This window comes from Pogona vitticeps, chromosome 3, assembly GCF_051106095.1.
Source record: "Pogona vitticeps strain Pit_001003342236 chromosome 3, PviZW2.1, whole genome shotgun sequence".
Classification (NCBI taxonomy): domain Eukaryota; kingdom Metazoa; phylum Chordata; class Lepidosauria; order Squamata; family Agamidae; genus Pogona; species Pogona vitticeps.
The window spans coordinates 77,564,726-77,592,251 of NC_135785.1; the positions used below are offsets into that span (position 1 = coordinate 77,564,726).

Genomic DNA, 27,526 nt, shown 5'->3' on the forward strand with positions numbered 1-27,526 from the left:
TGTTGACAAATAGTATAGCACTGAACTTATACACCAGTTTATGAAATTGCAACACTTATCTGACACAGAGCTAAATTGGACAAGCATAATTTAAAAAATGCTTAGAGGATAGACAAGAGGTGTTCAGTTAAAAGGGATGTTCTTGCTATACTAGCATACTCTTCACAGGGCTTGGTATGCCAGTACAGTGGGAATGTTTTCCTCAAGTAAGTGCCTCTTGTCTCTCTTCTGAACAACTTGTTTATTATGCTTGTCCAATTAACATGATGCCAGGTAGGTTTTGCAGTTTCACAAGCTATCATATCTGTTTAATGTGATGATACTTGTCAATTTTTTTTTACAGACAGTGACCATCAGTTTCAAACTAGAACACACCTGCCATTGCCCCTTTGAACCAGTCTAGAAGATAACATATACCAGAAGCCAGAAAAAAGCAATGCAAGCAGTATCACGTAAAAAAACTAATCTCTGCTGAATGAACAAAAAGCAGTGAATACCCATGAAAAAAAGACCAGACTTACAATTAGTTTATGTCATTATGACATCAAATCGAACTGTGTCAACACCAGCACAAACAGTGGGATAAACTGCAGTGTAGTTTCACCCAGAGTTATAGAAGTTTAGCAGTTAACTGTCATGGCTTCATTGTACAGGATATCATGGTTCTGTAGCTTACTACTTAGAATTCTATATGAAGACCTCCAGTATATTTTCTCAAACTGCATTAGCAGAGGATTTGAAATATGTGAGCAGAACTACAAATCCAAGGATTCCATAGGATTAAATTTATAACAGATTAAGTGGTATCAAACGGCTATAACTATGTGGTATAGATACAATCTCTCACTGTCACCATTCTACACCCACCTCCTCACTGTCCTCTCAGTAGTCATCTCCTGCTGCATCAACTTTACTTTACTTTATTTGGACTTATACCCCACCCCTTTGACAAAGTCAAATACAGTACATCTCCTTTGTTAACCATACTATCTTGGAACTTCTATTTCTGATTACTACTTCAACACAACTCACACAAATTACACATTACAACACAGGAAATCACCATGAAGAACATAGATTGTCTGGGGGCACTAGATGCGGGTAGCTTGCCTCATGTCAGGATGATTAGGAAAGCTAAATCTCAATAGGGAAGAATACTGTACTCTGCCATCCATCATAACTTACTCTCTTCAGCACATATTGCTCTGGAATTGTGGAGGTTACTCCCCTCAGCAATGTATAACACAAAATCAAAAATTGTCCCCTAAAAATGTAGAGTAGCAAAACCAACATTAAACTGAAATGTGCCTGTCACAAAAACTCATGCAGCTATCTTATCTAAAATTTGACTTAAATCTTCTATTCACATTGCCAGTGTTTTTTCAGTTTTGTAAAACAAATTTTAATTTAATTTAAAAGATGATTACCTGCTTGCTAATATGAAAACAAATATGAATACCTAAAATATAAAGGCTAGTAGCACCTACAGGTCCAATTTTTATGAGTTCTGTTTAGAGATAGATGGGCAGCAACCAAGCTATGAAACAGAAAAAAAAACATGAACTGGGAAGCACCTGGAAGGCCATGCCATCACGGCCACTGTTGTTGTCGCAATGGTGGCCGCAGCAGTGATATTGGTGGTGGTGCAACAGGAGAAGGTAGCCCCCCCCACACTGGGCACAAACTAAAACGCAACCATGAAACTGTTCAGTATTCCAGTTGTTTCATTGTGATTCATGGTTCATGGCTAACTATGAACCATCACGAACCACTGTTTTTCAAGCTCATGCCCATCTCTAGTTCTGTTCCCTGAGAAAATGCTTACAAGATTAATCCACTTCTTCCAAAAAGCCAAAATAAGCTTGGATCTCCATTGTAATCAAACAGTGGGGGAGGATACAAAATTCAGAAATGAATTTAAGTAAGCCAAGCAGTTCAAAAGCATATAAAAATTGTGAGTAGATAAATAGGGTACCACCATGGTGGGAAGGTAACACTGGCTCTACGGCTTGGAAACGGGGATGAGCACTTCCCCCTAGAGTCAGACATGACTGGACAATTTGTCAAGGGGAACCTTTACCTTTTTAATCTGAATCAGCACAGATCATAGCAATTGATTCTCAAAGTGTGAAAGTAACAGCAAAAATGAATCTTTCCTTCAGTATACATTTCTACTAGATATGCACTGGTGTTCATAAAGAATTCAAAACCTCATTGCACACCAACTGATACATGTCTAGTTGTCTACAAGTACAATTATATTTCAACAAGTGCCATGACAATTATTTTACTGTAGCTCAGAAGTACATCAAAATTAACAAGTATATCAATAAAATATAGCTCAGCTCAAGACATCACAGGATACCAATTGTCCCACTATAAATGGAAAAGTTCAGTATCAATATCCACAAACTCCTTATATAAACACTAGAAAATAATAGTGTTAAGTAGTTAGCATTAACATACGCATATCAGATTCTTATATATTTTTTTGTTTCATGCCTATTGTGACAAGATTGCTCCATCTAAACTTTATGGAAGGCAAATGTGAAAAAAAAGCTCATCACATTATTCACTGAATCAGACAATGCAAATACAATAGTCTTTGGGTTCACAGATGGTGTTCTTTCAAAGATTTATTTCGGTAGGAGTTACTGGCAATAAGTCATCCTTTATAAATGTCAACATACTGATCTTTCTATACTGAAAGACAGATTGGCTGTAAAATATACTCTACTTGGATTATCTCTGTATTAGATCATTTGCCTCCTTGATGTTTTTTCAATCATTAAGTTCTGTAAAGAAACAGAAATGTAATTTTGTTCTTGAACAAAACAGCAGAATGGTACTTTTTGACCAATTGACCTCCCCCCACTTTCAGGGGAACAAGTTTAATTTAACCTCAATGTATTGTCAATTCAATGGTGAATGTTATGTGTAAGGTCTCTTACAGAAGAAAACGGTTAGGGGATATATTACTATAATAAACTATCCTCTGAAGCTTCCATGAAGTTCTTGTTCATGTTTCAGGGTTAGCATAGTATCTTCATCTATGCTAGCTTTTACCAGTCTTTGCCCTCCAAGAATCAGTGGACTAAAACTCCCATTAGCCCTGAATAGTTTAGTTGTGATGGCGAAGTATACATAGGAGCTGTGGTCCAAGCATATCAAAGATTGGAGATTGAGAAAGACAACCCAGAACCTTGTGGCACAAAGACTAAATATATATTTGCCATAGGTTTCAGCCCATTTCATCATATATATAAAGATACAGTTTGTTGTTACGTACCATCGAATCTCTTCTGACTTAAACCAACCCTCAAAATTGATGATGAGCTCCATAGGGTCCTATCTTTAATAGCCAGACTTAGATGCTGCAGACTGACAGGCATGACTTCTCATATTGAATCAATCCATTTAATGCTAAAAGCTTCAATAGGCAAACATGTATTAGGGATGGGACAATCATACTTTAAGGATTTCCACTCCCACAAGTTGATAAGAACCCCATAAAAATTATGGGAGTGAAGGCTATCAAACTGGCAGCTATTTCACTTCTACATCCTTCCCACACTTTCTTCTTCTTCTTTGATCATTAAGAAAAGTACCCCATTGCAGTGCAAGAATCACAATAATCCCCTACACCTCTTAAAGGCTCATTGGAGGCACAGAGTGTGTGTAGTGGTAGCCCCTATCAGAACTAGCCTTGCCATGCACTTCTGCACGTTGCCCCACTATACCTCTTTGAGAGACACTGGACTCAGTGACCCAGAGGGTCCCTTTCCAGCTTTGCAGTTCCCAGGTTACATTATCTTTTGAAATGAACGAATTCTGATTCCCCTCTCCACCAAAGGTCTCCTGGGATCACAGTTGACGACTGTGAAATCTTTAACTTCTGGAAATTGCCTGGAGGTGGTAATTTTAGGACATTCAAGGCTTCCCCCATTGTGTGCCCCCACCCACAGCTTCCCCATAACACAAGTACCCCAAGGGAGTTTCGGGACCCCCTGGGAAGGGACCAGAATTTTTAAATTTCAGCCAATATTCATGTATTTAAACCCCACCTTTTCAAAGTAACATTTCGTATTTCCCACTTTATCTTCAAAATAGCCTTTCAGATAGGAAAAGCTGAGAGAAAATGTGGTTTGCTCAGGGTCAGCCAGGGAGTTTTATGGCTCAGTTGGGGCTAGTTGAGAATTATTCAACCCCCTTAATTTAAACCCTAAAGAGACTGCTATGGTTCAGATTCACAACTAACTAGACAGCATCTACTGTTTATTTTATTATCCTTCCATAAACCTACTGAGGAAGATCAAGAGGAAAATACACATTGGGCATATTTTTGTTTTTGAAACTTGCATTTTATAACTGTTAAAAAGTGTTGGTAATATCTTTTATTACCACATACATTTCTGACTTGATAGTTCTAATACAGGTCTCTAAACCACAGTTGTGTTTTATAGTGGTTGTTATGAGAGGTTTTAGATTTGTTTAATAAACTTGGAATTGGAATATTTTTTTGTTTAATAATTCCTTTTGACTTATTTTACCTTTGTGCATATTCGAATTGGTACATTTGTATTGGGACTTAATTCCTGCTTTTTTGTTTATCAATGGAGACTGGAATGGATACTGCATAAGCCTCAGTGCATAATTCTTGACAGGGGCTTTATGGATGAGGTGGTGCCCTTTCCTTTGCCCCAGCAGAGGTTTATCCAATTCAGGGTATCAGTAATCAGACAGACAATGGTATTGAGAGCAGTAAATAAATTGTACTGTAGCAGTATTGTAGCAGTAGTAATACATACAGAGTTGTCCTTTCTTCAGTCCTTTGGTCATACATGTTACAGCATTCAATGTCAGTCCATTTACCATAACATAAGTCCAGAGTTCATACTAATATTCTGCGTCATAAATCCATCCTGCAGAGTAACTCCTCCTTCTCTCCATTCGACCCCCCCAACAAACAGTGTTCTGAGGCTGTTAGCTTTATTGCCCCTTGTGGCCAATTAGAGATTAGCTTCTACAGACTTCTTCTCTAGCATTTTATTTCCACAGCTGTATTAAATCTAATAGATAAGCTTGTTGCTAGCACAGCTGTAGTATTTGATCAGACTCCCTCTACAAACTTTCTACAAACTTTGATCATCAATTCTTACAGGGATGTTTAAGACCTCACAATTCTAACTGCTACACCAACTATTATTCTTCAGGCACTACCATTAAGAAAGAAGTACAATGATGCCTCAATTTATGACCATAATCTGTTCCAGAAGGTGCACGTAACTCGAAATGATCATAAGTCGAAGCACCATTTCCCATAGGAATGCACTGAAATGCAATTAATCCATTCTGGCTGAAGGAAAAAAATTACCAAAAATAAAAAATCACTGCAAGATTCATTGGAAACACGATTAATCCCTTCCAGCCAAGGGGGGGGGGAGAGAAAAGCAAGCAAGCATGCAAGACCCATTGGAAATGCACAGAAAACAAATGGAGCAAATTGGAAATGCAAAGAAAACAAAGGAAAAAGCAAGAGAAGTATCCAGGACCCATTGGAAATGGGGGAAAAACCCCGAAAAGCAACCAAACCCCCAAGATGCATCAGAAATAGGGGGAAGCCAAAAAACAAACATAACCCCAAGACCCATCAGAAATGGGAAAAAAACCCAAAAAGCAACCAAACCCCCCAAGGCCCATTGGAAATGGGGGAAGCCAAAAAACAAACAAAACCCCTGAGACCCATCGGAAATGGGACAAAAACCCAAAAAGCAACCAACCCCCCAAGACCCTTCAGAAATGGGGGGTACCAAAAATAAACAAATCCCTAAAGACCAATCAGAAATGGGAAAAACACTCCAAAAAGCACTCCAAAAAGCTGAAAACCACGCTGCAAAAACACCCAGAACAGTTTTTTTAAAAACAGAAAACAGCACCTTACCAGGCAGCCCAAAGCCTCCTTGCAAACACACACACACTCACTCAGAAGCAGAAGGAGGCAGTTCCAAGTCTCCTCCAATGCACACTGTCTAACTGCTGAGGCAAAAGAGCTACAAAGCAGCAGCCTCGTCGCCACCTACAGTTAGAAATTTGAATTTCCTGCCTTTTTTTCCCTGCCTTTTTCTGTTCGTAAGTGAAAGCTCCAGTCACAAGTAGAAGCAAAATTTTGCAGCTGGAGCTGGTCATAACTCGAAATGGTTGTAGGTTGGGACGTTCGTAAGTTGAGGCACCACTGTATACCTCAAAAAATAGGAACAAACAAGGCGGTGCGTATCAGAGGAAAGGATCTCTATGAATAATGCAATTTCTTGTGCATGATGGATAATAGGTTTATTGCTCAGGCACTCCTAATATGCTATGTGATATCCTTCAGCCTTATTTTCCTAAGGAAAACAACTGCTGTCGAAACCTGACATATTTATCAATGCAATGCCAAGTCAAGCCAGTTATCGAAAAGAAACAGCTCTTTGCTCTGAGATAATCTTCTACCAAGCCTTTGGTGCTTCACACAAGTACATGCTGTAATGGCTGCAAAGAGGTGCACAGCATTGGTATAACTCTCTGTTCAAGGGATTCCTTGTCACAAAGAACACAGACAGAATTTGTGAATCAGGTGGGAAAGAAATTGACATTAACCAGGAGTTCTTTACCAATACATCCATTTTGTCATCTCTTAATTAGAGTGCACTCATGCTTTTGGTTTCCTCTCACCAGGAAAAAAAACAATATCAGGGTGTGATCAGATGGCTGATAAGGTGCAGGCCTGCTTGCCTCAGAAAGGAACACTTTGCAGGGAGTGATCTCCCTTAAACCATCTGATGCATCTGCTAGGGTAGCCATTCTCAACCTTTTTTGGCCATGGCCATGAACACAATATGAAAGAACTATAGGCCAAATCAGGACTATGTAAGTCCCATGAACAAACCATATAAGGTGGCATGTGAAGAATTGTTTCCAGACTGTTTTAATCTCACCAACCAATTCCAAAACAGAGCAAGCAAATTTGCAAGCTGCAGGTGGTGCAACAAGATCTTTCTGTGACAATCTGATACTCTCTGAACTCAAGGAATTCATTCTTTTAATATTGAGTTACTACAGGTGTCATAAAGGAAAGGCTCTCTTTTACAGGTAAGAGTTACCCCCTCCATTGAACTAAAAGACAAAGCCTTTGAAAATGAGGCAGTTCAACATATACAAGTGAACTATTCACCTCTAAGAAACTGGGCTGATTTCACTCTTTTTTGTGGATCAGTAAGAATTATACATTCTCTATCTAAATGTTGATAAGAAATACATTTTAGTTCTGTGGTATTTCAATTGCCAAATTTTTCATCAGTATTGTTGCTTCATTTATCCCCATAACACAGGGAATAAATATATGTACAGTATATATTTCAGAATTCCTTGGTGTGCCTTTAGCTCACCCAGTTCTGTCATCATGGTTGTTAGTGACTTTCATAATTAAATAATGAGATTTTGGGCCACCAATCAGAACACATATAGAAAACTGACTGTTTTTGTTTTTGTTTTTGTTTTTGTTGTTGTTGTTGTTGTTGTTGTTGTTGTTGTTTAATGACACATGAGAAAACCAGACTTTGGGAAATCAAATCATAGTACTGGGAAACCAGTCTTGCCAACAAACGGGGTATGTCACATGAAGACAAAAGTCAGCAACGTTTCAGAAGAGCACTGAATGCAGTCCAAGCAACTGATGAAAATAAATTGACAAGTCAAAAGGGATATTCAAAATGAGCTCGCAGAAAGGAGAAGTTAGTTGGAAGTCCAACAACAGCTTTAATTTCTCTAAGACAAACAAATTTTACATTTAGTGAGGATGTCTGTTCCTCATTTCCAGCTTCTGGAATGTGGAAACCATCTGATTGTTCTTCATAATCTCCAATACTCCTGACCATTCTGATCAGGTTAAAAGTAAAACAGCTAATAGATCAACAGAGGAAATCTCTTACCTTGGAAAGGTGCTGTCAAAAGTGGTATTTTGATGGGTGACAAAGTCAGCACATGGCATGGCTGGACACTTGTTGATGGTCCCTGAGGGCTGTCTGCATCAACTGACAACATGGCTGCTGCAAAGGCAATGGTCTGGTTGCTGCCAGCTTGCTTCAGACAACCACCTACAGAACAACCAAGAACGAACTGCATTATTTCCAAAGAGCCTTCAATCTCAGGCATGTACTGTATATGAAACATCTCACTCTACTCCCTAAGTTTTTCAAGGTTTTATAAAAGTAAAAAGAAACCAAAAACCTTGTACAATGTATTTCCACTCCATATCTCACTGACATCACTCAGGTGTTCCATTTTTTTCTTTAATGGCTCATAGAATACAGTTACAACCTAAGTACCATGTGGCAGCAGATTTCACATCTTTATGACCCTGCATCAGATATGTAGTTCTGGAAATCTGATTCTCCAAAGCTAATTGAAGAAATACACAAGTCATTGTGTCCTGAAAATTTGAGATTTCCAGGATGAGTAATCATGAGATAACATGATGTCTCAGAAGTCACAACAACACTATATTTTATTCACTCACATGACATTGTCATGATTAGCACTTCAACTGTCAATGATTACACAGGCACTCTGGGGAGACCAGGGTGTGTCAAATAGTCCTTGGTCTATTCTTATGCAAGTGAGAGGACCTACAAGGCAAAAAGGAGGGAGGAACAGAGTCGTAGGAGTTGAAATGAACATAGTAATGGAAAGAGGGATGGAAAACCTCAACAGTTTATCACTGCAGGACTCTGGCAAAAATGATTTGTCCCTTCTCCAGCAGACCAAGAGGACACGGGGTTTGACAGAAAGAGAAAATGGGAAAGAGCTACAGAGAATGCGAGGAAGAAAAGGAAAGAGTTGATGAGAAAGAGAGAGAGAGAATGGAGATGTGAAAAATAAATTGAGGGAGGAAGGAAGAGAGACAGACAGAGACAGTGCAAGAAAGAAAGTGGGAAAGAAGGAGCAGCGGTCTAACAGAGGGAGAAATGGGTTGCAGGAGAATGAAAAGTTGACAGAGACAGGGAGGGAGGAAGAGAGAGAGAGAGTTAGCAAGAAGAGAACATGAGAAGTCTAGTCTACTCAGCTTTGGCTTTAGCCCCACCTGCATTGAACCTTTGGCATTCCAGATATTTTGGATTACAACTCCCAGAATCCCCTGCCTTTCTTGCCACTTATAGAGGACTATGCTAGTTGTAGTACAAAACCTCTGGCATGCCAAATGTTTGCCATCTCTGGTCTAAGGTTTGCTCACCATCACCATGTAGATGTCAGCAAGTTACTCTTGAGGAGATGAAGCTCAATAGGGTGAAAATGGAACATATCCAACAGTGTAAACTGCTTCACTGTGATGCATCTAAGCAAAGTACCCAAGAACGGGATCTTCTTCCATGTGTATTTTATTCTACACATGCATATAGTTGTTCAATCTGTTAAAAACTTATTTGTTGTATAACCAACATAAAACAAAACAAGGAAAACAGTAGAAATAGTTGGCAGTATAATGCTCAGCTCTACAAAGCTGTTCTATCTATTCACAGCCATTGCTCAAATCCCCAAAGATTTTCCAAATAAGTGAGCCTCAAGGCTAGTTCATACATTACCTGAAAGTATAAAGCATGAAAGCGATCAACATGTATTTACAGAAGCATATATTATTCAGGTGGTACTCTTGCCAAGAAGCTGTGATTGACTGTAGCTCTCGCTGAAGTTTGTCTCAAGATCATGGGTTAAATGGCCCTTACATTTCCCCTTGAAATGTAATAAATGACTGCATTCTAAAGAGTCCCTGCCTTTGAAAAAGCAGGATAGATCCTGCTAAATGAGTTCTGGAACAAGGCAGAAGTATGGTTTCAATGAAGAAGAATGAACCTTTCTATTCATAACTTTCACCTCTGCAAAAGAGATTTAGGGGAGACCTTTGGTGCTTAATCATGGCTAAGTATATTAAACAAACAAGGAAAGGGGTAGTAAAAACCTTAAGGAAAGTTAATTTGACAAATACCATCTGCTACCCTCCCTGCACTAAGCTGTGCCTTCAAAAATTAAACAATCATTAGCTTATTATGTTGTTTAGCAAATGTTTTCAGTTTTGGCAGAAATCCTTTAGGCATTAAACAGCAGCTTAGCAATTTTGTCAAGAGCCCTGCTTGAGCCAGCTCAACCCTTTCAGGCATTTCAGAGCAATGATGTGTATTTTGAACCCATAGCTTGGATCCCAAACTTTATTCTGTGGTCTCCCATGTGATCCCTAAGACACCTATTGTACAACATCTCACTGCATTTAATGGCTCTGGTAATGCATTTTAAAAGTCAAGCCATCTGTATCCATTCTTTCTTACAGTTGAGGTTCCACTAGTACTCTGAGAAAACTGTATTGAGAAAGTTATTTCTCCCATTAAAAATGTTCCTCTTTGCCCCCATCCTGACTGCTGGAGTGGTAAGAATCGCTTCTCTCCCACCACATTGTTTTTCAAAATGGGGAATCACATAGTGATTTTCTGGGAATGTTGGTATTGGCTTCTAGGATCACCCTTTCCTGCAGATAGAAAATGCATTTACAGTAACAATAGGACAAAAGAATTCTATGTTTCCCTCAGGTTTTCCTCTGGATCAGTTGGTCAGAGAGTATAGTAATGGCAAAGTTATGCCTCATCATATGTTTCTTAAAAGATTAATTTCCTTCTGTCAGAAAAAAAAACTGGAATGATTACACATCTGAGGGTCCTAATTTGCAGTAGCCACAAACTGGGTGTTTTGACCAGGATAAAATAAATTACCTTAAGGGATTTTTAGTTTAAAAACATCCTAAGCAAATGCATTATTGATACTGTTGGCATGGTGATGTTTTATGCAGACAGCAAGATTCAATGATCGCCAGTCTCAGAGATCCAAGAAAAAAAATTGGTAAATTTATTAAGAAACTTAATCACAAACAGAAAACTCTCCACCTTTATCATTTATATTGTGTTTCAGCTTCCAACACACCAAGATTTCTGTCCCAACAGAAGAACGAGAGGATATCCTTGAACTAGTTTCTCTTGCCATTTTGAATCCAACTGAAATAGCTCAGCTTGTAATTGCTCAGCCTAAAAACCTTCCACCCCAGGAACTACCTCCTGTTGATTCACCACCAGTTCCTATTGTACAGACTACTTCTGTTCCTCCTAACCCCCAGCCCCCACTTCTGTGTCTGCAGCCTTTCCACTCCAATTTCTTGATGCTTTGTTAAACAAGATTTTTCCACCTTTAATCCAGTGGAACGGTGGCCTCTAGATGAGATCTCATTGTCTTAATTAAATTACTTTCAAATGCCACATTTAAGCAACTAGGCTTGACAGCTGTTGGCAAGAATCTAGCTAAAAATGAAGTTTGTTTGAGAGAGATGGCTGGGAACCATCATTGGTTTCTACACAAGAAAAAGCACTTTCCTGGGGCAATATACTGTATATTAATCGGGAAATATATCCAAAGCAGGAACATACCTATTGCAAAATGCCCTGATACTATCAAGGCAGATTCCAAAAGGTATGTTTCCAGGCTCTGCTGGAGGCCAACCTCAACCTGTGCATGTCCCATGGTCTGTCTCAGTAATTATTGCCATAAAGATTATTCTTCCTACATCAGAGGCAACCCTGTTTTATTTGCTAAAGAGCTCCATTGTCTTATAAGCCAATACAGTGGTGCCTCGCTAGATGGTTACCCCGCATGACAGTTTTTTCGCTAGACATTGACTTTTTGTGATTGGTATCATCATAGGCATCCTTCAGTCTCGAGAGACCATAGTAACATGCTTTGAATTGAGGAGTGTCCTCTCCAGAGCACGAAGCCTGGGTAAAGTAATATGGAGGATAGGCTGTTACCCAAGCAGCAAATCCCCCCTCTCCACGTTGCTGAAATGGTCCAATGGAAACGCAAGAGCCAATACAACTGGTTCCAGCAACGTCGCAGAAGTTGGCAGAACGACACGAACTGCCTTCGGGACTCCAGCTCCGGATTTTGCCTCGAGGTCTCATTACCCTTAAGAACAGCACCCTTCTAAAATACAGTTACAGCCTCTCCCATGTGCCACCTCAGATGCAAACTGTGGCAAGTTCTAAAAACTTCACAAAAAACACTAAAACATAACAAGACTGAAGGCAAAAATGATTCCATCACTGCCACCATGTCAGGAATGTCCCTCCTTAAAGGTGCTATTCTATTTGGGGAAGGGGCGAACCAGAGTTCCCAGTTTCACCAGTCTTTGAACGCTAGGCTGAGTGAAACCCAGAAGGTGCAGAAATTGACAAATATGGGGAAACTTCCAACCCTAAATTTCCCCTTCTCCCATTCTTTGTGGACAACATGCTGTTGACTGTACTTTAAGCCTTGCACACCAGTCTGACTAGATAGGACACCCGAAGAGCAAAAATAGCCCATATAGCTCTGTGGCTAAGGCAGCTACTTTTAGACATTCAAACTCTTGTTCCCCGGAGGATCACACTTGGGTAAAATATAAAATGAAGTTTATTTAAAAGATTAAAATGTTGTAAAACATAAGATATTCAAAAGAGGTAGAAGATGTACTACTAAAATTCCAAGCTGCTAACGATTAGCTGAACTTTTGGAAGCAGTTCCCCCCATAAAAATAATAAAGGCTAGCTCCCTAAAGTATCTGGATTTATACTTAAATACAATACTATGCTATGTTACCATTGCTACATCTCCCATGTCATGCCCTCCTCCTCCTTTGACACACACTTAGTCCCCCTTTCTGTAACTTAAATCATTTTCCTGCATTGTGATGGTATCCAATCAGCTTAAAGTTGCCTGCTTGAAAGTCCATGCCCAACTTGCAACTTTCCAAAGCTCAGCCCCTCGTTCCCAGGCTGGTAAGCAATTAAGATGGAGTCCAGTGTGTGAAAATATGGGTTTCGTAGTCCTTATTTCTCAGGACTTGCAGGTTTTCATTGTGACTAGAAACTGTTCATTCATCTGAAGAGGATGAATGAACAGGTGATTGGTATAGCGATTCGCAAAACAGTGATTCCTATGGGGGAATTTCGCTGGACAATGTTTGGTCAAATTTCACTAGACAACATTTTGAGAGCTCCCTCCGTGCTCGCAAAACGGGTGTTTTCGGGACCTAAGCTTCACAAGACAGCTATTTAAACAGCTGAATGGTGGTTCGCAAAGTGGCTTTCCTATGGCCGATCTTCACTAGACAACGACGATTCTTCCCCATTGGAATGCATTAAGCTGGTTTCAATGCATTCCAATGGGGAGATGCCTTTCGCTAGATGATGATTTCACTAAACAGCGATTTCAGTGGAATGGATTATCATCGTCTAGCGAGGCACCATTGTATAATCCTTCCAAGACTGATATGGATTGGTTATTTTAAAATGTTCCTAATACTTCTGATTACAATATTCTTTAAGCCTGTCACACAGGTCAAGATCAGTTGCTTCATGAGAATAATCAATTGCCAGCGCATCTCACAGAACAACCCCACTAGCTGCTGACTTAAATAGATTAGTTAGAATAGTATGTGAAGCTTTTCCTTCACACGTAAATTGATCTAAAAATGTGGGACCGTAAGCAAAAAGAAGGTGAGACCCCAAATCCATTTTCTGATTGATATATGCAAAGTCTTGAGCAATATTCTGGACCTGACTCTGAGACACAGCCTGCTCTGCTTACTTCCAACTTAGTTGATAATCTCAGGGCTTTCCTTGCCTCTGAAATCAGATGGACAGCAGTGGATTGAAAAGATCTCTCTCCCCATGAGATAGTACAAGTATCTAACCAGTTCTGGGAAAATTATCCATCTGCTAAAGATAAGAAAAATTAATTAAAAACTAAATGTTTAGCTTTGCAGATAAATTACCTTGAACATAAGGGGCACCCCCAACAACAACAGACTAGCCCACTACAAAATTCCAAGACACTGGTAAGTGAACCATCTTTGCACCAATTAGTGTGTGAAGGACTACAGTCGTGTCTCCAATTACAAACATTCCTACTTACGACCAATTCGACTTATGAACAGCTCCGGCCGCAAAATTTTGCTTCTACTTGCGACTGGAGCTTCCACTTATGAACAGAAAAAGACAGGGGAAAAAGGTGGGAAATTCAAATTGCTAACTGTAGGTGATGACGAGGCTGCTTCTTTGTAGCTCTTTCACCCTGGCAGTTAGAGAGTGTGTGTCATTGTCGGGGCCTTGGGACTGCCTCCTCCTGCTTTGGAGTGAGTGTGGATGTGTTTGCAGGGAGGTAAGGTGCTGTTTTCTGCTTTTTAAAAACTGTTCTGGGTGTTTTTGCAGTGTGGTTTTAGGCTGGGGGGGTTGTGTTTCTGAGCTGTGATGGGTCTTGGGGGCTTGTTTGTTTGTTTGGGTTTTTCCCCATTTCCAATGGATCTTGGGGGGTTTGGTTGCTTTTGGGGGTTCCCCCCATTTCTGATGGGTCCTGTATGCTTCCCTTTCTTTTTCATTTGTTTTCTGCGCATTTTCGACCTTGCCCCACTGTTCTCTGTGCATTTCCAATCTGCTCCGTTTGTTTTCTGTGCATTTGCAATGGGTCTTGCACTCTTGACTGCTTTTCTCCCCCCCCCCCCCTTTGGCTGGAAATGATTAATCACATTTCCAATGAGTCTTGCATTGATGTTTTTTTTTTCCTTTGGCTGGGACGGATTAATGGGGTTTCAATGCATTCCTATGGGAAATGCTGCTTTGACTTACATCCATCTTCTGGAACGGATTATGGTCGTAAGTGGAGGCACCACTGTATATCATTATTGTAAAAAGCCAGGGCATTGGAAAAAGGAATGCAGAACTCCTCAATTTGCACAGCAGGCTGGAAGCCTGCATTAGTTGCCTCTTCCTCCTCCTGTGCAAGAAAGTTTCACACTTTCTACTCACCCCGCTCAACAAGCAACTCCTCAGTCTAATCAAAGGCAACAAGTAACTCCCAAAATGGTTGTAATAAAACCAATGGCAGAAATAATTTCACAATGCACTGAATACTGACTAAGCCAAGGGTCATTGCTCTTACTCAGCAATTCTGATCATTTTTCTTCAATTCCTCTTTCTATTATTTCCATTTAAATTAATGGATAATCAGTAGAACTTCTGGTAGATATGGGTGTGCAGAGGTCTGCTTTAAATTCTCGAAGGTCTCCCCTATTGCCCATCAAGGTAATCTGTCCTTGATGTTGGGGTAGAAGGAAATCCTGTGTCTCATCCACTTTTTACAACTATTTCCACTGAATCCACAGAAGAGGGACCACAGAAGAGCAGGCTTTTATTTTGCCACCACAATTGCTTGGAAACCTGATGGTAAGGGACAGTATATGTAAATTAAATGCCACTTTAAATTGCTGTTCTGATGGAGCTTGTAGAACTACCTGTTGATTCAGTTCCTCTTTTCTTCTCTCATATTCAGAATTTTCAGACTGCATTTTGACAAAGCCCAGGATGGGATGTGCCTGGAGCTTTCCCAGGTTCTTTTCTTCCTTTGGGTCAAACATTCTAATGATGTTGGGTTTCTTAAAAATATACAAGGTTGTGCATATTCCTTGGGGGGGGGAATTGCCTTTCCCTCAGATACCCCAATATCCTCTCTCAAAAGAGGCAGAAGACAGCATAGGTCCAGTTACTGAGTCATTCATAGCCCAAGGTATAATTGAACCAGGGACTGGTCCTTGCAATGTGTCAATTCTACCAGTTAAGAAGGGAAAATTGATGAGCAAGGATGTCAAATCTGGTAATTTGTTCAGGTTCCCTGTCCAATTAACAAGTTTGTTATTCCTAGATTTCCAGTGGTGCCAAACCTGTGCTACTATTCTTGCCTCCATTACAAAGAATTATAACTACAGTATTTTACTGTTATGGGTGTTTGTAGTGCCTCCTTTTCTGTTCCAGTTCATGAAGACTTTTGATTTCTCCAGGGATTCACCTACTAGGTTACAAAGTCTCTAGAGATAAATTACAGTGGGTTTCTTGTTCTATTAAATGTGTGGGGCATGTTTCTATTCTGCTAGTACTCACAGAATCCAAGCAGTATTTGATCTTCCACTGTCAACCACAAAGTACTATCTCCATAAATAGCTTGGAATGGAAAACTATTGTCATCAATAGATTCATATATTTGCAGAAATTGCTAAACTTTTTAATGTCCTTCTTCATGATGATATTCCAAAACCCTCTCCTCATACTCCTGTGATCCAGAATGCTTTCCATTCCCTACAATGCTGCATGGCTTCCCCTCCTGCTCCAGTTCTCCTAGACTACACATTCCCTCTTACTCTCTTCTGTCATGAGATTGATGGTGTAGCTTCAGGTGTGTTATATCAACCATATGGAACTCAAATGTGCCCTGTTGCATATTTTTCAGCTCTGTGGCTGCAGGATACGCCCCTTATTTCCATGCAGTAGCTGTCACTGCTCTACTGGTCCAGAAATCAACAACTATTACCTTGGGAATTTCATTGGTTCTCCAAGTACCTCATTCTGTAGCTTCTTTACTTTCTAAACATATGACCTAATAAATTTCGTTTCAGCATCAAATTGAGTATGAAAACCCTCTTCTTTCCAACCCTGCTCTCTTACTGCTCAGCACTGTTCCATTCTTATTTCTGCTAATTTACTGCCCCTTCCCCCTGATCATACTCCTGATGCCCTTGTCCTTCATGACTATATTGCATTACTCCCTGGACCTTCTCACCCCCACTCTGATCTCAGAAATAAGCCACTTGATAACCTTGACCTTATTTTGTTTACAGATGGCTCCTGTTACCAAGATAATGCTGTTGTTCTCTGCTGTTGTATTCTCTCCTCATGATATCTTTTAGGCCCATTCTCTCTATTTGATCTGCTCAAGCTGCTGAACTCATTGCACTTACTCATGCCTGCCTACTAGCCTCTAATCAATCTGTTGCTGTTTACACAGACAGATGGATTGAGGCATTCCCCACACAAAGAGCAAACGCTCTAACAGTTGCTAAGAAGTTACTAACAGATTTCTGTTCTCAATTAGGATTGCCCTTTCAATTGTCGTCAGACAAGAGTTCGCACTTTATTGCAGAGATCATCAAAGCAGCTTCTAAGGCCTACAGTAAATGTGACATGGACGTTATATACACCATATCATCTCCAATCAAGTGCACATGTGTAAAGACGTAACACTGACATCAAAAGATAACTGCAAAATTTATGTCAAGATGCAGGATTGAACTGGGTAGAAGTGTTTCCTTTTGTATCTATGGGACTGAGGAACACACTGAATATAAAGCATGGACTGAGACCCCAATAAATAATATTTGGGAGGCCTAAGAGTAAATCTGTAGCTCTGCCAAAATCTACCCAAAATGTGCAAGATCTTGAATTTAGTGTTTATGACTATGTTCTTTCTCTTTTTGGGGTTCCTTAAAAAAAACTATTATTTGGTATGCGATTCTCTTCCAATACCAACTGATATTCCATGGTCATAACTGTAGCGTTTCCCTTTATTATGTCAATGGTTCATGTTTGTTATGTTAATTGTTCATGCATATTCATGTTGCTGAGAGGTGGAGCTGAGGGAGATGTGATAAGAGGCGGAGCCTGAGTAAGAGTCAGGCAGAGAGAGAGAGTCAGAGTGAGAGAGTGGAAAGGGGATAAAGTGTGGAGTGTGGAGAAATCTGAGGAGTGATTAGAGTTAGGAGTGTATTATCAGATAAAAGATGGTTGTTAATAATAAATGTAGAAGATATTCATGAATCAATATCAATTTCTGTAATCAGTAAACAAAAGTTATATTTAAAAGACTTTGAAGTGTGGACCTGAATCTTCATCTTCCTGAAGTAATGGTGATTTAGTCATCACCTGGTGGCAGCAGTGTAAAAGAGGGGATTGTTTGCCTTCGAGTGCTCTGAATCTTTATGGTCAAGCAAGGGGGCACGATGGGCGAATGCCACAATAACATCGAGCCTGGAGACCAAGTCCTAATTAAAGAATATGGGTGGAAACATTGCTTAGCACCAAAGTTACCTGGTCCATTTCAGATACTCTTGGTGACTACTCTACTAAAGGAGCAACCAAATTTATTGGATCCGCTGTTGAGCTTACCTTCAGCAGCGCAGGTCCCCTTTGCCTCCTTCTCAGATTCTCGCAAGAGCCTCCCTGGCTACTGAATTGGTGTCCCTCCCTCACTCAGTCCTCTTCCTTGCTGTTAACCCACCTGCCCTATTTTCTGGTGTGAGTTTATCTGGTCGCCTTCGGGGGCCGGATAGGAATTTTTGACCCGTATCCTGATTGGCTTTTGGATGTGGGGATTTTTTGCCTATCCCACACTGGTGTAGCTGTGATGGCAATTTGAGAGATGGAAATATTCAGTCACACAGGCAGGTAGTGCAGATAGAATAGGTTTCAGTGAGTCCCATCGCAATCAGGGGTAATGTATAGCTCATCTGACCTCCCAGCACTGCAGATCGTGCAGTTACAGTGCTTGGGGGGAAAGATGTGCTTGGGCCACACCTGGACCAGAAGGTGGCTTGAGGTCTAGGGGTGGTCAAATTTGGGCTGGCTGGGTTCTCACTGTCTTCACAACTGTGAGAACTTGGGGCCAGAGACCCGCCCGTTGGTTTGTTAAGGGGTTCGTTGAGACCTCTGTGCTTAAACCTGAATTCTGCACTATGGCAAGACCCACATTTTAAAGAGGGCAAGAATGATTATTTAATAAAGTGTGGCACATGCTTATCCCATAATACTTGTCTCATGTCATTATTTCAGGGTAAGGGGTCAATAATCCATGCATTCCATGCGAAGAAAGCAAGACTGGCCAGAACCACACTGGATTCTTAATTCCCTTTTGGACTGGGAATCAGATATGGACATAATAATCCCACCGACTAGGGAATCATCCAAACGCCTCCCAGCCTTTCCTATGTCTGTAAAAGCATTCATGCCTCTCCATTGGTCGACAGTGCATAGTAGGCATTCAAATTACTTGTGTGTAAAATGATTTGGACCTTTGCTTTTCCTGTTTGCTGGATTTTATTGCATATTATTGCCTAAGCTGCTTGTTGACAACTGGCATCAGAACCCTCTAATTCAGCTCTATCACATTTGGGCCCAAACTTTTAATTGGACTAACTGCTGGGCATGTCAACATCTACATACTACTTTGGATCAGGCAAAGGACTGGTGGACAGTTCCTGCATCTTTTAATGCATGGTTCATTGACGATGCCACCTGGGTGAGTTCAGTGGAAAAAATTGTTGTGGTTAGTGAGATGGATCATGTGCTAATAACATAATGCCAATTTGTATTTGGACTTAATTTAAATGATGGCTTGTTTATACTGGAAATTATAAGAATACTTGAATTATATTTTATTTGTGGACATACAACATATAAGGCCCTCCTATTAAATATTATTCATACCTGCACACTAGTTTCCATAGTGACTGCAGTTACTGTTACTAAGAGTAAACCCCTGTACCATCATTGCTGGAATTTGGGGAGTTAGTTGTGGGGGGGGGGAAAGAGCAATTCATGAGAAATTAATTGGCACTGATGATGAAAAGTATTTAGAACCATAATTCTTGGAATAGGAGCTTCATAATTAACATAAGCTTTTAAGAATATATCTGCATATCTTGAAATTCTTGAGAATGCAACCGCCCAGGCCTTGGTAGCATTGCAAGGAACTGATTTTACAACTCAGATGGGAATACAAAATTGTCAAGGTCTTGATATAATTTTAGCGCACCAAGATGGAGTTTGTATTTCAATTAATTATTCTTGTTGCACATGTGCTTCCACAGTGGTTCCACACTGATGTAAGTGTGGAAGCATATAGAAATATATGCAACCGCTACTGGCGTCAATACAATAAATACAACATGAACTCCATCACTTACACCAGGAGGCAAAATCCCCTGATGGAAGTGATTTCTGGTCATGGATATCAAATGTGAAAGGGTAGTTTGGAGAAATCTGAGTGCCTAAAGTACTTATTATTTGATTAGTTGTTTTTGTAATAGGCTGTGTCTGTATTTCTGTGTTTTCTGTATTTCTGATTTCTGTTTCTTTATTGCATTGCACTTGCCAAGAAATGTTTTCCTAAACCTCCCCCAGAAATGGCAAGTCTATGTAAGACTGAGTATGAATGAATGGTAGCAGACTGACAGAGCTTCTCTGAAGAAAGAATTTGAAATAGTTTAAAAAGAGAGATCTATTAGGGAAGAGAATGTGGAAGGTGGAAGTGATTAGGACAGATATGGAAGTTTGTATTCACTGGGTCAGGTCAAACAGAACTGCTAAAGCATTTCCCAATCTTGAAGTTGGAAAACTCTATCAGAGGAAGCTGCACTGTTCTTGTAATATTGCTTTACAGCAGTTTTTATTTTATGTGTTCCTGCACAGGCTCAGTTATTTATTCTAGAATCTTCCACTCAGAACTATAAAAAAGTAATTGTCTGGTTATTAGGGAGATCCACTTTGCACATATACGGCGAGCTAGTGACTCTCTGCTCTCAAAAGCAACCAGGTTTTATTGTTTTATTAATGAGATTAACTTTGTGTTCTGTTTTATACACACACACACACACACACACACACACACACACACACACACACACACACACACACACACACACACACACACACACACACACACACACACACACACACACACACACCAGCTGGCAAACAGTAAATGGGCTGAAGGGTCATCCTTTCCCAACAATAGCTCAACAGCAGAGCACATACTTTGCATGCAAAAAGGTTCAAGGTTTACTCCCTGGCATCATTTATAGGAAACAATCAGATGTAAGATATATGTGTTGTGCGCTTGATAGCTTAGATTTGGTTTCTAGCATCTCAAGGTAAGGCCGAGGTAAAACATGTTGCGAATATCAGTATAGAGCAGGGGCTAGGGGATGGGTAACCTGCTACATTGTTTTTGGAGTGCAATTTTCAATAGCCTTTACCAGCACAGGCAGTAGTAAAGGATGACGGGAACTGAAATCCCAAAACATCTGGAGAGTTACATGTTCTCCGTTTGTGGTGGAGATGGCCATGAGCTAGATGAACCATTCAGTAAAACATTTCTGACAGCTGGTGTTGAAAGCAGAATAAACTAGATTTGTGAATCAAAAATCTCACTGAGTTGGGGAGGGGGAGAGAGGTGTAAAGGACCATAGATGGAAAAGAGAAGTGTAAGGGTGCATATGCAACAGTGAAGTGATTTCTGCTCCTGTCTTCTTCTCAAACAATCCTACTCCCCAGAATTACCACTAATGACTGAATGATGACTCAGCTTTTCTGGCTGGGCTTTCTTTCACTAACTTAGAAAATCTGATAGATTTGCAAAACAGTGTGGGAGTTGCCAGCCCTAGCTAGATCTCTGTCTAAAATTAATGGTTGTCATGATTATACATTTTGTAGTTTTGCAGGATGAATCCCATAGTCTTAATTGTTGTTCCTGCTATTTGCTAGCACCATATGGATACTGACTGCTGTTGCAGTTCCTCTGTCACATCAACTTGTTATTGGTTGCCAAGAGTCTGCAAAGCTCCCACATATGTGAAAGCCAATAGACTTTGGAGCCAGTTAAACCCACAAAATATTTAGTGACAAAAAAGTAAGATCTGTGCATTTGATGTAATGCCCAAGCACCCACCCTTGGCCAAAGTTTGCTCATAATTTTAGTAATGTGACACCAGTCTGATGAATTCCCACTGTGTTGAGGATGCAGTTTTTCTTGAATTGCAAAACATTTAATTTAATTCATTCCCCAAATACTACCTTTGTCTAGAATCCAATGATGTTTTTTCCACATCATATTATGCAATTCAAGAAAAATTGTACGTTGCCTCAAGAATTCACACTTCTGTGGTGTTTTAGAGAAATAAAAGGAACCCAAAACTGCCCACACTTTAAAATGCAAATGTAATAAAATCTAAACCATTGCAAAGCACACACTAATCCACTTTAGTTAGTGAGGGAAGCACATGTTAAATATAATGCAAAAACAAATGTGCATATCATGGAAAATGCACCATATGTGTACAGCGTTCAGACCTGGGGCAAAGGAAGTATCTCAACCTGATGTCAAACAATGACAGGAAGAAAATAAAGATGAGATTTGGAGAAATTCAAGATGGTGAGATTTTCATATCCGTAGTGATATAATTGAAGAACACATTAAGATACCACTTCATTGGCACTATGCAATTTCTGGCTCTATGTGAATAAATTGTGTGACAGAAAACTAAAAATAGCAGAGATTAGGGTTGGCACTTTTACTGCATTGTGTTTCACAAGCAGTATGTAGTTTTCTTTAAGGGGCATACATTGTCACTAATTCACTTGAGCAGGACCAGCCTAAGACATTTTCTTTCCCTGGGATCCTACTGACATGTGAAATCTATAAACTGTGTAATCTCCAAATCTCACAAAGCGATACATAATATACTGGAGATAATATAGATTCCAAGATTTCATATACAGTGGGGTCTTGACTTAAGAACGGCTTGAGTTAAGAACATTTTGACTTAAGAACCACTCTGATAGGAAAATATTGACTTGACTTACATACTTAGATTTGAGTTAAGAACTGAAAAAAACCACGTGGGAGGCAGGGAAAGTGCAAAATGTGAACTTTCAGTTAACTGTTGGCCAGTGAAAAGGGTGCCTGTCTGCTTCCTCACTCCTCCCAGCGTTTAGAGAGTGGATTGGGAGACAGTCTTCGGACTGCCTGGTACTGGACTGCCTGGACTGTCTTTTCCCTGCCTTCCCTGAACCTTTCTTGACCTAAGAAAAAAAGAAACAAAATATCCCCCCTCTAGTGGTCGAAGGCGGAATAGCAGCTTCCCATTAGTTTCTATGGACGGAAAAGAGCAGATACGGATCAAATGGTTTTCAATGCATTCCTATGGGAAATGCAGATTTGACCTGAGAACTTTTTGACTTGAGAACCGCCTTCCAATATGGATTAGGTTCTCAAGTCAAGACCCCACTGTATGAAGACAGGAGTAGTATTTGGAGCCCAGCAGCATGGTGTGGTAGACATGGTGCAAAATAATCTAGACTCATATGCTTGAAATATGTAGCAGGAACTAAAAATACATTCAGACCATTCACACAGACAAGGCAGATGCTACATAACATACACTTTGAGAATAATTTCATGTCCAGTCTTCTTGGCCCTTTACAACTCTGCCTGCATGTAGAAAACTGTAGACTGGTTGGGCTAATGCTAGATCTTAGTTTAGGATAGAAATGAGCATGGACCTTGGTTTGGAGGTTCATACCAGTTCATGCACATGGCACCACAAGTGCTACACATTCCTTTCCATGCCTACCCTACTGGATCCCACACTCACCAGCAAGAGAATGCTCCTCTCCTCCTCCTATTTGACTGTTCAACCAGTCTTCAACAGGAACACGGGCTTCGCTGCCCTGCTTCCTTGGATGATCGCCCATTCAGACAAGGAAGCAGGGCAGGCAAACCTATTCTCCTGCCAGGGGCTGGCCCAACAGCCAAAGAGGTGAAGGAGAGAAATGTACTCTGACTGGTGACTGGGTCATTGGCCAGGGAGGTGGGGAAAAGGAAGCATAGGTGCTGTGCATAAAAGCTCATCTCTCGTTGAATCAAGCTTTCTTCCTTTTCCTACAGCTATGAGGAGAAGCATTTGCTTCTCTATTAGATCAATACTAACTTGCCATGCTGTCTGAGCCTGACAAATGGTAGTTAATTTTACTTACGGATGGAAAATCAGCTTCAGAGTATCAGTTATAGGTTTCTTGTGACAAATCAGAGATATGATTAATCATGGGTTAGAGGTCAGAAGATTCATTAAACTGTGAACAACTTGAAATGGAAATTGAAGTTTTCAATATTCCCCATTGCACTAGAGGAGGAAATAATGTCAAAGGCTTGCTGTTACTGGTTCTCAATTGTAAGGAATTAGAAGGAAACTGGGACTCATCATAGGCATCCTTCAGTCTCGAGAGACCATAGTAACATGCTTTGAATTGAGGAGTGTCCTCTTCAGAGCATGAAGCCTGGGTAAAGTAATATGGAGGATAGGCTGTTACCCAAGCAGCAAATCCCCCCCTCTCCATGTTGCTGAAATGGTCCAATGGAAAGGCAAGAGCCAATACAACTGGTTCCAGCAATGTCGCAGGAGTTGGCAGAACGAAACAAACTGCCTTCGGGACTCCAGCTCTGGATTTTGCCTCTAGGTTAACTCCTGAAGACTTTTCCATGAGTGGATATAGCCACAAGGCAGTGGAGGTTTGAAATCAGAGTTTTCCTTCTCCTAGATGGGCTCCCTTCCATGGCTGACGAGCCCCACCTACTCAGCCTGCTCTTTAATAGTGCAGAAGTATGCTCCAACCCTTAGAACTTTCCTTTCTCCCAGGTGTATGCAAATCTAATTGGCTTTCCTTTTTACCATATTAGGGCCAGAGATAGAATCAGAGAAATTGAGAATTTTGCACGACGTTAGATGCGCGGTCCTGGGACACCCTCATTTAAAGCAGAAAGCCCCACCCCCTAGGCCCCACCTCCAGGCCATGTGGTGGGGGAGACAAAAAGAAAACCCAGGAAAAAAACTCAGCAAAATATCCGTGCAAACATACCTGGCCTTCAGCCTCAGCCCAGCTTCCCAGGGAAAAAAACTGGGACTTGTAGTCATACAAAGATGGAGTCTGTTAGGTTCTTTATAGTTTGGATTTAAACCACTGAAATATTCTCAAGTTTGTTCTGCCAGGCACCAAGATAAGGAGCAAGGTTTGAGAAGAGTAAACACCACATTCCTCTTAATTGGGATGAGATAAGATCTCGTGTGAAATGGGGTGGTGAACTGTGTTACACCCTCATGATCCTAATTGGTTGACAGCTTGGAAGTGTCAGAAAGAAGGTGGTTCAGAGATGTGTAGAAAAATGGATTTCATGTATGTGACATGTTGTTGGTGTTATGGTGAATGATGGAAGGAAGAAAAAGGGTTATCTTTTGAAAGAGAGAGGGGAGATTAGGCCAGCTTCTCTAGAATGCTAGGAAGTAGAAGTTGCCAAGATGGTTACTTAGAACAGATTTAGATGTTATTATTTTAACCTAGGACTAGTAAGTTTATTTGAATCATAGTAACTGATTGGGACGTGATGGTGCTGTGGGTTAAACCACAGAAGCCTCTGTGCTGTAAGGTCTGTAGATCTTCAGCTGTAAGATCAAATCCACACGACGGAGTGAGTGCCCGTCATTTGTTCCAGCTCCTGCCAACCTAGCGGTTTGAAAGCATGCAAACGTGAGTAGATAAATAAGGACCATCTCGGTGGGAAGGGAACAACATTCCGTGTCTAAGTCGCACTGCCCATGTGACCACAGAAGATTGTCTTCGGACTAATGCTGGCTCTATGGATTAGAAATGGGGATGAGCACCGCCCCCTAGAGTCAAACACGACTGGATAAAAATTGTCAAGGGGAACCTTTACCTTTACCTAACTGATTGGATATGTATTTGCTTTATGCTTTTAAAGCTACAACTGTATTTTAATGGAACTACTTTATTTTCTTAATAAAACAATTATTCTTCAACAAAGAGCTTGTCTCTTGAACAGCAGGATTGTACCTAAATCCAGTGGAGAGTGGAAAGGTTACTAATTGCTGCTATAACTAAGAGGTCCTACCTAGCCAGTCCCTTGTGCTGTCTAAGGAAGCACTCAGTCAATGGCTGATTGCCTTGTAAGCAGGCAAGAGGCTCTATTTCAGGTTGACCTTGTCCACAGGGCAAGGACTGCGCACTTCTGAGGTTAAAGGACCTGTCTCAGATAAGAGAAGTGGTGGTTGCTTGTGCCTGCAGTGGCTCCTCGCCCAAGATAATTTTCTCTTTAGGGAGAAGTAATCCTGACATCATTTGTTTAGCATTACATCCTCACATGGACATCATTGGATCCTTATAACTCTTGACTATATCATCCCAGTGGCTTGTGAGAATTTGACAAAATAATAATCATCTTTGAACTGCAGAGCTCGAAGGGATCCTATGGATTGTCAAAGTCCAGACCCTGTCGAGGAGGCACCACTGGGGAATCAAACTCCCAAACTCTGGCACTGCAACTAGATAGCTAAACCGTTGAGCTATCCTAGTCGTGAACATGATGCTTTCCTCCTGTCCAGTGATTCAAACTACTTTATGTGTTGATAGCTTGAAATAGATACAAAGAAAATTTGAGAGAGTTATCTTGGCTTCAGCTTTGATGTGCCTATGTTTTGATTTCTCTCTATTCTTCCCCATCTGTGCTCAGCTTAACCTGATCTGCTCTCCACTTCTAAGACCTACAGTTGTTGTAAGGAAGTGAACAGCAGCAATTTATGCTGCTGTAATAGAAACAGCTGCCACACAAATTGGTTCAAATCCCTTTACAGGTAATGCGGTATTCTCTTGAAGAGTCATGTTCTTTATAAATATAGCTTCACTTTTTTTCTGTAACAATACATAACTATATGATGACTTAAGATAGAAGTATCCTTTATAATTTTGTAATCCCCCAAAGGATCCCGAAGTCTTGGCAACAATGTCTTCCAGAATAATTTTATAGTTAATTGATGCTTATTAAATGGACTTAATAAATGCAGATTGAAACACAATTGGAGATTAGACTGTGGACTATGCATGGAGTAATATTTGGTACATAACTGCATGCAGTTTTCTAGAAAAACAACAACGCCATGAGGTCCTTACATGGTACAAAAGCAAGAACAGGTGGTACATTTATTAGACCACTAAAAAACAGATTAATTTAAACAGTTAGCTTTTGTTTATTTATTTATCTCAGTGGTCTAAAAAAATTATCACCTGCCCTTGCTTTTGAGGCATGGTTGCCCTTAACCTGAAATGACCTCATCACATCCTTCAATCATTCAAGGAACCATTATATACATACCACAGTACAGTGGTATGTATATAACCACAGTATAGTGGTTAAAATATTTAACCAGGAGCAAAACAATAAACTTTTAAACATTCATTCAACTGTGAATTTTATTGAATATCCTTTGGCCAGTATCTCACAAGCATCTCACATGTTTGTTACAAAAATAAATATGTGGAGGAAGAACCATGTAATCAGCTGAGCTTTGTGGATAAAGCAACAGGGTAGAATTTTTTTAGGTTTGCTTTTTAACTCAGACCTGCCTAATTCACACTTCCCTGAAAGTGTATGCAAATGAAACCACACTTGTCGTTCTGCATTCACTCTTTTCTGAATCTTGTATTGCAGTTCTTCCACATATGTCTCACGCAAGTATAGAAAAAACACTAGTATTAGGAGAAAGCACACATAACAATGCCTATGTGAGTGAAAACAATGGAGAGGGATATGTGATTTGATATTAAAGGAAACCGGTTATCAAATATTGCATGTACAAAAAAGTTATTTTAGAAGAAATGCACAGAAAAAAATGCATACACAAAAAGAAAGTTACACAGGCTGTTCTGAAATGGGTTAGAGCAGATTAAGTAGGGAAACTTGAAGTAGAGGT

General features: G+C 40.2%; 1 protein-coding gene across 1 annotated transcript in view; it reads right to left on the reverse strand.

Moving 5' to 3' along the window:
- The window catches only part of TCERG1L (transcription elongation regulator 1 like), a 239,728-nt gene that overhangs the window by 181,166 nt on the left and 31,036 nt on the right, over positions 1-27,526 (reverse strand). Inside the window, exon 5 of the mRNA XM_078390259.1 lies at positions 7,968-8,132. Within this exon, the coding sequence (XP_078246385.1) occupies positions 7,968-8,132 (165 nt within the window). The remainder of the gene's footprint in view (positions 1-7,967; positions 8,133-27,526) is intronic.